Source organism: Amblyomma mixtum, chromosome 2 (genome assembly GCF_055824585.1).
Source record: "Amblyomma mixtum isolate Tamu chromosome 2, ASM5582458v1, whole genome shotgun sequence".
In the NCBI taxonomy this organism is placed as follows: domain Eukaryota; kingdom Metazoa; phylum Arthropoda; class Arachnida; order Ixodida; family Ixodidae; genus Amblyomma; species Amblyomma mixtum.
Window position 1 is genome coordinate 36,236,975 of NC_143013.1, and position 12,345 is coordinate 36,249,319.

Below are 12,345 nucleotides of genomic sequence, written 5' to 3' on the forward strand. Positions count from 1 at the left end.
ATATAACAATAATCAGTGTATTATCTTACAAAGAAACCTGGTAAAACACTCGATTAAGTGAGGTCAGGCTCAGCACATTTTCTCGTTGCGTCGCGAATTACACAAGTAAAATTAATACTGCTGCTTTGTTATAGCCTAGTGCACTTACGAACTGTTTAAAATGCCGTCCTGTAGTTACCAAAAGGCTTGCGACGACATTCTACAATGAGCAATTCTCTATTAATTATCGCAATTGTTTTCGCAGCAAATCAACGGCCCTTACAACAACTACGAAGTTGCGATGACGAATTTCGAAATGCTTATAAACAACAAAAGCTTCCTCCTGACATTTATTGACACGCTGGAGAACCAGAACACATTCAGCATAAGGGACAAGTAAGTGCATATGCGTGTATATTTTCTTCTGAGGTTGAAATATGAATAATAAGTTAACGCCATTCTGCTTTTTTTTTCAGAGTGAATGTAGCATCGCTGCTCATGATCATTTTGCTTGACAAGATGGAGTACGCAACTGAGTAAGTAACATTGCTGTTAACGTAACTAATAACTTGCAGTAAGAAGTGACGCCAAAGGAGTAACTTGATTCGTTCCAGACGATTATGGTATCTTTAATTAAATGTACGTTTTGAGCATTTTGTTGGAGAACTTTCGTGCTGATGTTTTTCCGATGTGACTTATTTTTTCAGCATTTTGAGAGAACTTCTGATAAGGCTTGTGGAAAAATACGTTGGTACAAAACACCCTCAACTCATGCTCAGGAGGTGAGTCAAGCATTAACTGCTGAAAAGTTGAACTGTTTCAGAAAAAAATAAAACAAAAAAATGCGCAGACTAAATACTAAATAACACGAAACAAGCCGCATTATGCGGTGTCAGCAAAGCGCACGTTGAAGAACGCGTGGTAGAGTGAAAATATCAGTCACTTTCTTCCTTTCAGAACTGAATCTGTGGTCGAAAAAATGCTAACAAACTGGATGGCCCTCTGCATGTACGGCTACATAAAGGTAAGGACCATGAAAGAGCACAATTGTAAAGGTAGAAATAGAAGAATTTAGTGACCATTAATTTCCAAATGTTCGCAATGGGAAACATCGCGTATATGTGACGCGGTTTTTTAACGAGGCTTACGTACTGATGTGAGCAGCGTATGCCGTAAAATTCAGCCTCAGTACTGGTGTAGTACTGCTGAATTAACACGCATAGACAATTTAGGCGCTTTTTATATTCGCCTCGGGTTAACATAAAACATGGGTTCAATACCTGACATATGATGCAATCAAACTGAAATCTTATTATTTTGAATGATCACTGTACAAGCTATGGGCAGTGGCGTTGTTGTCGTCCAGTCACTCAGTGTGTCCGTCTCTTCGCAGCCACGAGTCATGGACTAAAGCTCGCGAGGCTTCTCTTAATTCGGCACTTAATAGATGCTTGCTCAGACTAAAAACTCTTTCTCTCTTTGTATGCACACATATATCGCCAGTCTAGGTAAAGATAACTCTTAAAGACATGTCTGAGTGCTAGTGGCTGTACTTATGTGTAAGCTTTGAAGAGATAAGTATGGAGCGGTAAATCGAGCCCGGATATATCGAATTATGGCTTATATCCAACAATCATAACATTTTCTTGAAAAGCCCGTGCAAAAGTACAGCACTGTCGTTGACCTATGTCCAAGTTTCTTTCAGAGGAACATTCGATACATTGAACTGCGTGTCGCGCTCCTTGTGTGCCGCTTCTTCTAACGACGCTCTTCGAACCCTTTTCACACGCGGGGACATATCTACTGCGCAGCCTTTGGCAGCTGCTGGCAGTGCTGCCGCTATGAAACCGCGTGACGAGGTGAACGTAAGGCGTATTTGAGGGTGACCTGCGGTCGCTTATACCCATTTTCCACGCCACATCGCTGTCATGCGGTGAATCCAACCAAGCTAAGCCTTGCGGAGGCCCTTGCCTGGCATGCCTCGCTGCCGGAGTCGGTGCGGAAGCCAACCTTACCTTCGTTTTAATGAGGTTATTGCATTTTTTGTTTACCGGTAACACGGTCAAACATCTTATGATAGGCAGTGGGTAATTCCAAACCAACTTCCGCTGCAGATTCGATGCGAAGCAGGCTAGGCGTACGAACGCCTAGCGAGCGGTGCGCTCCAAGCAGACCGGCGGGCAGGACGTCGCTGTTATAACGCGTCAAGCGTCGGTGGAATGTGTTCTTGCTTTTAGGTTACACAAAAGCGTTTCTACTGCCATTTTTATATACCGAATTATCGATATATCGAAATATTTCGCGATCTATTTCGAAATTGAAATATCCGGGTTCGAGTGTATATGTCGCTAAAGTAACTTTTTTTGCCTAACCTAAAATATGAGCTATATCCGTTGTTAATCAGTTCTGTGCCCCTTTCAGGAACACGCTGGACGGTCCCTTTTCCTCTTGTTCAGCGCCATTAAGCATCAAGTGGAGAAGGGTCCAGTGGACGCTGTGACCCACGACGCCCGCTATTCACTCTCTGAAGAGAGGCTACTCAGAGAGCAGATAGAGTACTCTACTGTGGTAAGCTGTTTTCTTTGCTATCAGAATTCGAGCAAGGCGCATGAGCAGGGGCTGTGTCTTGCTAAAGGGACGTCACTCAGAGAAGGAGAGCTTATGTGTTTTATCGGAATATCTGGCACTTTTCTTGGCTATTCGATTCGACTCAGAGGTGGCCTTGGAGTTGAGTTCTGTATAATAGCGGTTTTAACAGTTATATTTGATATTGTTCTGCAAAATAAATGCAAGGCCGTCATTGACTATGACAATGCCATGCCAGAGAAATAAATTTAGCAGCACAAGGAACGGTTGCATTTCTTTCGCCAGGGAAGTCAACCGCAGAAAGACAGACGGTGTTGCATTCAGCATAACCATAGACAATACAATGCATGGAATTATCGTGTAGAAAACAGGCAAGGACTCCCACACTTGGTACTGAGAAAGCCGAACGTTAAGCTTCATCTCAATTCCAAATTTATACATGGAAGGTCCAGTCCTTCGGTTAGAGGAAACATTAACACCTGCTTCACTGAGTTACGTACACGTTCGGTATTATGGCGCTAACTTGCCGATGCCACTGAAGAGAACATGATCACCTTGTTAGCTACATCTAATGCTTGAAATACTTTAAGGACGTTTAACGAAGTCTTGGCGTAGGTGTATGACGCACTTAACCAGCTGCGAGAAGAGTTCGCATTCCTTATTTTCAGCCTGGGCTTGTTCTCCGAGGTCTCTTGCAACAAAAAACACGGTGTGTTTTGCGCTGCCGACAATTCAGTTCTCATTTAACCGCAAAGCACCTCGCCTTGCCTAAGAATGTATGTTACAAATTTTGTATTAGCTCTTTGTGACAGATCATTGTGCCTTAACCGCAATATAAATCGTTTCTGGCTTAGAATTGTCTATTTGCTTTTTATGTATGGTTCAGCCGGTTTCAGCCCTGGAGCCTGTGTTCCGCCATTTTGATAAGTGGAAAGTAGTAAAGTAGTGCATTCCCATGACTTACCCTACCATCTACCGGAAGGAGGCAACAACGGAATGCATAGTAGGAGGTTTGGTTTATAAGCTCTCCGGCAGAAGGCGACGCTATACCACTTTGCTAAATTTTATCGAGCCTCGCTTTGTTGCCGATTGTTGCGGGAGGTGCTGAACTTTAGCGACCGGGTGAGCATGCCGTGGGGTCAGGATGGTTCGAAATGCAGTTTAACATCTATTGCGTATCTTCTTCGCAATATATTTTTAATGCATTCAGCCAGAAATATGACGATACGCGCACGCATAAGCCATTTCTGCAACTTCCGACAGCAGCGTGCAGCATGAATAAGACATCAGTGCAAACAGAATTTATTAGGAAATTTCAGAACGCGTTCTGCTGCAACACATCAGTGGTAAAGGTGCAGATTTCAGTTGACATTTCAACAATCAAGGGGGGCGTCATCAGCACACTGATAAATTTGCAAAGAAGTGTATTATGTAGTGCAGTAAAAATTTTTGAAATATATTATGAGAACATTTTTTTTCGTGGCGCACGTGAATTCTATGTAAAATTTTAAGACGTCTGACATAAAGGTATTATCTGATTGTCTCTGGCGTCCAGTCTCCCATCGAAAATTACTTCAAGACATCCATCTGTCTTAATAAATCATGTCATTAATTGAGACGAACCGTTTGAAGCGTGTTGACGAAATTCCACTTCCACGAATTATGTAGCACATTTGCAGCTGTGTTTTGAATGATATTGCTGACTCTATTTCTCAGTGTATCGGAACAATTAAAGAAGCAACACATTTATTACCATAGGAAGTTGTACGCTTATGCATGAATTAGCAATTTTCTCACCGACAATAGAAGGAATATGTTTAGACTGTAGAGTAGGCAACTGACCACGTCTTAGCTTTTTACACGTGCAGGCCACGTGCTTTTTCCAAGAAATATTATCATGTGTATAAATTCCAAGATGCTTAACACATATTGTTGGGCTAGATTTACTTGGGCCCTTTCCGGAGTCCTCCTCGGGGAACAAGTGGATTGCCGTCGCCACCAATTATGCCACGCGGTACGTGATCACTCGCGCCATTCCAACCAGCTGCGCCACTGACGTCGCTGACTTCCTTCTGCACGACGTCATATTACACCATGGCGCTCCCCGTCAACTCCTTACCGACCGTGGCCGCTGCTTCCTCTCCCGAGTTGTTGACGAAATCCTTCGTTCGTGCTCCGTTCGTCACAAGTTCACCACTGCTTATCATCCTCAGACGAACGGCCTAACGGAGCGTCTCAACCGCACGCTTACAGACATGCTCGCCATGTACGTATCCGACGACCACCGGGACTGGGACATACGCTTGCCTTTTGTCACCTTCGCCTACAACTCTTCGCGCCATGATACCGCTGGTTACTCGCCCTTCTATCTTCTCTTTGGACGAGACCCCTTACTGCCCTTCGACACTCTGCTGCCCACAGCCGGCCCTGTCACTACATATGCGCATGACGCTATCGCCCGAGCAGACGCCGCCCGCCAGGTTGCTCGTCACAAGCTCTCCGCCTCCCAAGAGGCTCAAAAACACCGCTACGATGGCCTGCACCGTGATGTGCGCTACCCTGCCGGATCTCTCGTCTTGCTGTGGCTCCCATCCCGTCGTGTGGGGTTATGTGAAAAACTTCTGCCGCGCTACACAGGTCCTTATCGTGTATTACGGGCAGTGACCGACGTCACATATGAAATCACGCCGCTGCACCCAAAGTCGACGTCCGCTCCACTGAAGTCCGACGTCGTTCATGTAGCTCGCCTCAAGCCCTATCACCCACCATCGACATCGCACGCCTAACACGCACCGGGACGTTGCCTTCAGCCGAGGGGGGTAGTGTTACCGATGGACCGTGAACGAAGAAGTGGCGGTGCGCTGAACGACGACGACGTTGACAGTTGGTAGCTAGGCCCTCGGTGTCTGAGCTGAGTGCTGGCCATCTCAGAGCAGCCGCCAACACAGACTTACCGCCGTAACATCCCCGTAACAATATGACAAGCCTTTCAGAGTGGCATGAGCAATTCGTACGTTTGGCCGTGTTCAAAAAGGACATAAGTCATGGTTTGGTACTACATTGTGAGGATTACGGATGCACAAGAGCTGTGTTCTTAAAGTTTTACATATACTAAATTAGCTATGAACCAATCTGTGCATAGGATAGCATCTTCTTGTAGGTTTTAAAGAAAGCTAGCTAGGTGGAACAAGGAGGGTGCCATCAACCCATTGATATCTGCAAAAAAAGTGACACCTTTAGGAAGGTACTTAACGCAAAGCTTAAACAGACGGTGTAATAAAGTGGAGACATGGGGGACTCCCCACTACAGGTATACGGCAGCGCTCAACAGACGTCTAAGAAAGGCCGTCCGCAAAACTTTTCCCGGCGGGAGGGCACCCGATGTCCCGGGATAGGGGCGGTGGTGGGTCAAAAAGGAACCAGTGCATAAATAATATCCGTAATTCCAGGGGAAGGAATGCCCCCCCCCCTCCCCCCCTGCCCTTCCTTTCCGGACGCCCATGCGTCTAAGTGTTGGCATCTGGGAGCGCTTTTGCAAATATCTGCACAGCAACGAGAAGAATGGTCGTTTGTATTCATAGTAATGAAGCTTGTTTTACAGGGTTTCACGACCGACTGTAATACCTGTAAGTGCCTTCTGAAAACCTTAGAAAAGACTAAATGCCATTCCATCGTTTTTGCGAAGTCTAACGTGAGCCACCGGAAAGATTTTCCAGCAGAGCCTCTCTTGCTGATCTAGGCACACATAAACATATTTTTATTTCGTGAGTTGTTAAGGAGAAAGTCTTTAATGGCTCATGCTGTCGATCGTCCGCTAACAAAGCTTGTCACACGCGTTTCACCCGGAAACTAAAAAATATAGAAGAAAAGCAACGGTTACTGAGGAGGAAAAAATGAACCTAGAAGCCAAGTTTGATGACTGTAGATTAATTAATTAATTAATTATAGGCAAAAATGTCAAAATTGCGTTGAAATAGTGCGGACGTCTACATAGCCACGGAAACTGTGTAACGTCACAGCCACCGGAAGTCGTCACGGCATAGTGAAAATTGTCACAGAATGGTCGGAAAAACGTCTGATTTGTGTCAAATTAGATAGAAAGATGTGTAACTAAGCGTAATTAACACCTAAGATTTCTGAAAGATGCGTAATCGATGTGTAATCGATGTGTAATTGTGTAATTGTAATTGTGTAAGATGTGTCGATATAACCACTGGAACGGTGTGACATCACCTTCACCGCAAGTCGTCATAGCATAGTGTCCTCGGCTTTCGCCTCTCAGCACTTTAATTGCGAAAGTGTCCTCGCAATTTTCCTATTTTTGTTATGAACGAATTGGTTACAAACAAAATATGCTTTTCAAGAATCAGAGGTACACAGAAAACACCGGGGACAGGCAGACACTTCACACAGAAAACACCAGGGACAGGCAGACACTTCGATATGCCATTTTTCATGCCCTATTTGAACACCGGATTTTCCCTGGCCTGGAAGTTCTTTCGTATATGTCACCTGTATAACAAGTTAGCGCATTTCTGCTCAGGACTGGACAAAATAGTTACACGTCTGGTTCATTTGTGGAATACTGAAAAGCAGAGGCTGCTTGGCATATCTGGTTAAACCAGGCTGTATTTGAAACTGTCATGCACTTATGCAAAGAAAAGAAATGATTGAAATCATCGGCGTGGGTCTATGAAGTCGCTCCAAAGTTTCGTCGCAGAGTTCTCTGAATTGATGGTCGCTCCTAACTTCTTATTCTCAAAGGCGATGAGTCAAGTGAGAGCTCTCTGGTTTTCCCACACCAGTAATTGCATAACTTAAGTATCGAGCCAAAACAAAAACAATTGAAAATACCGAATTTCTCGGGAAAGATAGACAAAGTCAGTTGCAATGTTCCACACGTTTTAATCGCTTTCCACACGAGCGAGTTCTAACGGCATCAACGGTCTGAGCAGCGTTTGCTGCTGAAACAAGTTTAGAACAGCCTTCTTTTACACCTTCATGCAGGTCATTCAAATTGTACAGGAAGATCAGGATGAGAAAGTCTTCTGCCGTGTCAACGACTGCGATACCATCAGCCAAGTAAAGGCCAAGGTTTTGGACTCGCTGTACAAGAATACGCCGTGCTCAATGAGGCCACTGATATCTGAAGTTGACCTTGGTAAGTGAGAGACACATCCGCTTCGTATCGGGCCGCCACAGCCTAATGATGTGAATCAGCGGACGAGAGCGAAGCGGCTGCGCCAGTGCACAATTAGGGGCTATCGATTGATAAATACGAGATAGTGCATATGATAAAAGCCCACTAACATCTCAGATGGTCAGACATAAGTGTCCGGGGACAATAAAAATCTGATTTCTCGTCATCCTTTCATCAGAATGAACAATCGCTATCGTGGAATAGCGCGCTGCTTAAGTCCATTGAATACCAAGGCGTGAACCATACGGAACATATAGTTCGAGGAATGATCCTGACCGCCTATGATCCTGAGTTCGCCGAAGTTCCGGCTGCGGATTAAAATTGCTGCGTACTATTAATCTTCGAATAAGACTTATGGGTATCATCAAAATTTTTGCCATCGTCATCGCCATCACGATTTTTGTTAATACGGCAAATTATGCACGTAACTGAGATCTGTAGGCTAGAGTGCTTCGTATGAAACTTAGCTCTGAGTGTTTGTTTCAGCTGAAAATAAATAAAATTTTATACGAAATCCGCCAGGTGTTAATAGCGAAAAAAAAAGGCGTGAAAACGTACCGGCGGAAAGTGTGACTGCGTTCGTTTCTCCCTTAGAATGGCGGCACGGAAGAGGCGGTCATCTGATTCTGCAGGACGAGGACCTCACCACCAAGACGGTGCACGGATGCGTGAAGCTGAACACGCTTGCGCACTACGGCATCCACGACTCCGCTATCATGAGCTTGGTCAACAAGAAGAGGCGCTACTGCAAGAACGGTGCGTATTCTTTGTAGCGCCGTGCTTCAAGCCACGCTTTCTAGCCTCGTGGTATTCGCCAACTTTAACGAGGTGATATCTTTCAATACCAAAGGAAAACCGGACTAAAAAGAGTGTGTCACTTATAAAAACCTCCAAAACTTCGACAGAAACTACAGAGGTGCGAGCGGTCGAAATAACGAGAAAGTAAAGACCAAGCAAGGGAAGGCGCCCCAGAATAGTTAGCTACCTTTTCGAGGTTCTTTCGTACGGTCCCACTTGGCTGTAGAATAGCTGACTATTGCACACGTATACATGTCCAAAATTCTCGGCGAAAAATTTTGAGAACAGGAAAATTGCAAGGCAGTGTTATGGAAATATTGAAGGTAATCTTTCTTTTACATTGTTTCCATCGATCGCATCGAACAGTTAAGACTGCCATAGAAATCCAACGGGAACGCTTTTGATGATCACGAAAATGTTAATAAAAAAATACAAGACTGCCGTGGGTTACCTGGCATTCATTGATTGTTATGGTGAAATGTAACATTTATGAAAAAAATTGCGTTCGCAAACGGCTCCCAGCTTAAAATACTTTTGTCCAGAATTGTTGGGTATGTGATCTTTCGTGACATCTATTGCTAGTGTATATAATATAAAATAGTAGTCACGGGGGCAAAAAATTAACGCGATCACTTTTTTTTCACTTATACATGTAGTATAAAAAAAATGGTATGTCATTCCTTTTTTAACAAAATAAAAACAATAGAAAGATCGCGACGGCAGCAGGTCCTGCAGGTTTATCCATTTCAAATTTGTGCGTCTAAATCCGCACAAAGACAGATTCATCCTATCCCAGTTAAGGATTTCTTGCGGCAACAGCGACTTATATGTGAGTTGAGTGTGAGAAAGATTCCGCGGTCATAAAATATCGTTTATTAGCTCCGTTGTGTGCCTACTTCTTGCATAATGTTTCGTGCGATAGTACGCACCTGCTCTGCTTCGTACCTTGGTCTCTTGCACACAAAGCTTTCCAGTGCCCAAGTAGTGCTGTGTGCCCAGCGACCGTGTCGGCTGCCTTTGTCTCTGGCCTCCTCGCCACCATTGTTTCAACGTGTGCTCATTGCTGTGTTGAGGAGAAATGAGTGGCGCTGGTGCCAAGCCGTTATGAAACTCGTCGTAACTCAGGCTGCTTGCATCCGTAGCATTATTGCACTTTCGCAGAGCGCGAACTATGGCTAGAACCGCTGCTTTTTTTTCTTTTCTCTTCTGTGTGTTTTGTTCAACCGAATGTAGAAAAGTTTTTGCATTAAAATGGACATATAGGGGCTGACAGGTCGCAAGTTCGTGTGTGGTGAAAAAAACTTGCATAGGCCCTACGCGTGAGTAGTTTTCAACTAAGGAGCGGAAAACTGACAAGGCAGGATGTAAGACAACCGAATCTGCTGCGCTGTAGTCACTTTCTGGCAGCAAAATTGAACTGTCTTTTGAGTGATACTGCTTAAGATGTGCACTCTGTGAACAACTCATACTGCGTCCCAGCCTATCCATTTACATCACGAAACCTAGCATCAAGCAGATGCTCCTCATTTTAAGGAGTTTTGTACCACACCCCTTACCAGTCTTGGAAGGCATCAGTGGGTGCATTTCGAGGCATTGAAGAGGAAGCCGCCCTAGCCACTAGACACTTGACCAGTGCCAGCAATGAGTTAGACCCCACAACCTGCAGTGCATAGAGTTTCCAATGTACATCACATGGTCTGCTATGACGAATCTGTGACTCGTGCTGCCTTCGTGCAGAAGGTATAACGAGCGCATCTTCCAGATAAACGTTATTGAAAGCAGCGTTTGTCGTGCCTTCGTCTCGTGTCCTCGTCTACGTTCTGTGCTGTTAACTTCAGTACGGAAAACCAACAAGCACAAGCTGCTGTAGAAAGAGAAATCATCAGCGATAACTACCGGAAACGCACGCGCCGCTAAGTTTGTCCCGTTTTCAGCATGCAGCAGGACTGAGTTTAATAGCCTCGTTCTCTTTAGCAAAACAGCGCCGACACCCCGCCTGCACGCTGAATCATGCCAGTGCGGTGTTTCAGCTCTTCCCGCTAACAATTGTACGTGTTAAACCGCATGACTCGCCAGATCCTCTACGTAATTTCTTGATGTTGAAGTTTTTGTTTATTTTCAAACAACATTTGCACGTCAAGGGAGGAAATGGGGAAAAAATTGGCCGAAAGGTTATTAGTTTCTCAGAGTTGCAAGCTTGGGTACTTGTCATTGTTTTATTGTGAAGCAGGATTCGTCTTTCTTTTGTGGTTACAACAGACGGTGAGAGGACGTCTGCTGTGATAAGTTTTTTTCCGGGCACACGAACAGCACAAAGTGATAAGGCGTCAAGCGTATCCAAGAGCGCTGAATTCCTTGCTACACGGCATCGATGTATGTTGTAATTTCTGTTTAGTCTCGAAAACAACTGCCCACATCGAAAACAGTTTCCCAGGACTTTCACCATCCGTTCTGGAGCAGGGTTCTATCGTGGACCTCGGAACGCCGTAGTGCCCTTTCCGTGGGAAAACATGACGCGAATGCCATAGATCTATCTCGCCGTCTTTCAGAATGTGGTGCTGAACTTCCACGCCAGAACGAAACGAGTTTGCTAAGAGGACTGTCAGTGGCGTTGAGGAACTTTATCATGCAATAAGCTGGAAAAGTCAGTTCTTTTAGTTATCCATGCACCTTTCATTGGTCGCACGCTAAGGCTCTTTCGAGCACACATCTGTGTTCTTGCTTCGCATAAATTATGCAAGAACCAGCCTGTATGGTATTTCCATTTAGGTTACTGCTTAATCTCGTGCACCGAGTTCTCCTTTATATTGGTGGAACTCACATCTGACCCAAAAGGTTGAATGTAATTTTCCTTCGGAATATTACATAGATGGTGTATCTTCCATGTTCTAAAGAAGGATTTCGTTTTGTTTAATGCTGCATTCGCACTGGATATCGCTTCAGCTAGATCTTGTTTAGGCATCCAGAGACCAAAGCTCAATACATAATGTTTTCGACGCCAGAGAAGACGCCTGACATTCTTTTCTACAGGTGTTTTAGAGCGGAAGAAATTCTTAATGACAGCAGAGTGAACAATTCCCTCAGAATAGGGTCAAGGATGTCACTAGATCTTCTGAGAATCAAAACATCGAACTTCTACACCATATCGCGCCATGCATTGAAAAGAAAGTCAGTACATCTGTACAGAAAGCAATCCGCTGCTCGATAACCCACTTGTTTAACGTCAGAAGTGCACGCAAACCGTAAAGCTTCTTTGCGATTTTAGAGGTGCAGTTATGCCAACTAGCCCAACAGCAATCACTTCTGAAGCCTGCGCACATTCACGGCCAAAGGGGAGGAGGATGCTGTATACTTTTATAACTACTCGAGGCTGTGTTATTAATGCGCAAACATTAGAGGGTCTGTGTGAACGGAAATGGTGAGCGCTGTCTTAGCACACTCTCCCGGGTATAACGAATCTTAATATGCCACCTCGGATATAGCGAACTAAGTACGCCACCTCGTGTACAACGAACTTTAGTCTTATTCTCGGATATAGCGAACGTAAGTATGCCACCTCGGATGTACCGGACCTTAGCGTGTTAACCTCGAATATACCGATCTTTTGTGTCTGGACCTCGGATGTAACGAAGTTAGTCTATTGACGATCTCGGATATAACGAAATTTCGTGTGTCGGCCTCGGATACAACGGACGTTTGGCTGCTAACGCATTCAAACGACCCACTGGGGATCGCTTATCAGTTTTTTTTCTTTCATAGTGTCATCGAAGCGATTCTTTAAC

At 44.7% G+C, this 12,345-nt stretch overlaps 1 protein-coding gene across 1 annotated transcript in view; it reads left to right on the forward strand.

Moving 5' to 3' along the window:
- LOC149358978 (plexin-B-like) overlaps positions 1-12,345 on the forward strand; it is a 174,965-nt gene that overhangs the window by 155,011 nt on the left and 7,609 nt on the right. The window contains exons 26-32 of the mRNA XM_089571152.1: positions 245-375; positions 456-515; positions 687-761; positions 937-1,003; positions 2,401-2,547; positions 7,573-7,726; positions 8,360-8,521. Coding sequence (XP_089427278.1) covers positions 245-375; positions 456-515; positions 687-761; positions 937-1,003; positions 2,401-2,547; positions 7,573-7,726; positions 8,360-8,521 — 796 coding nt within the window. The remainder of the gene's footprint in view (positions 1-244; positions 376-455; positions 516-686; positions 762-936; positions 1,004-2,400; positions 2,548-7,572; positions 7,727-8,359; positions 8,522-12,345) is intronic.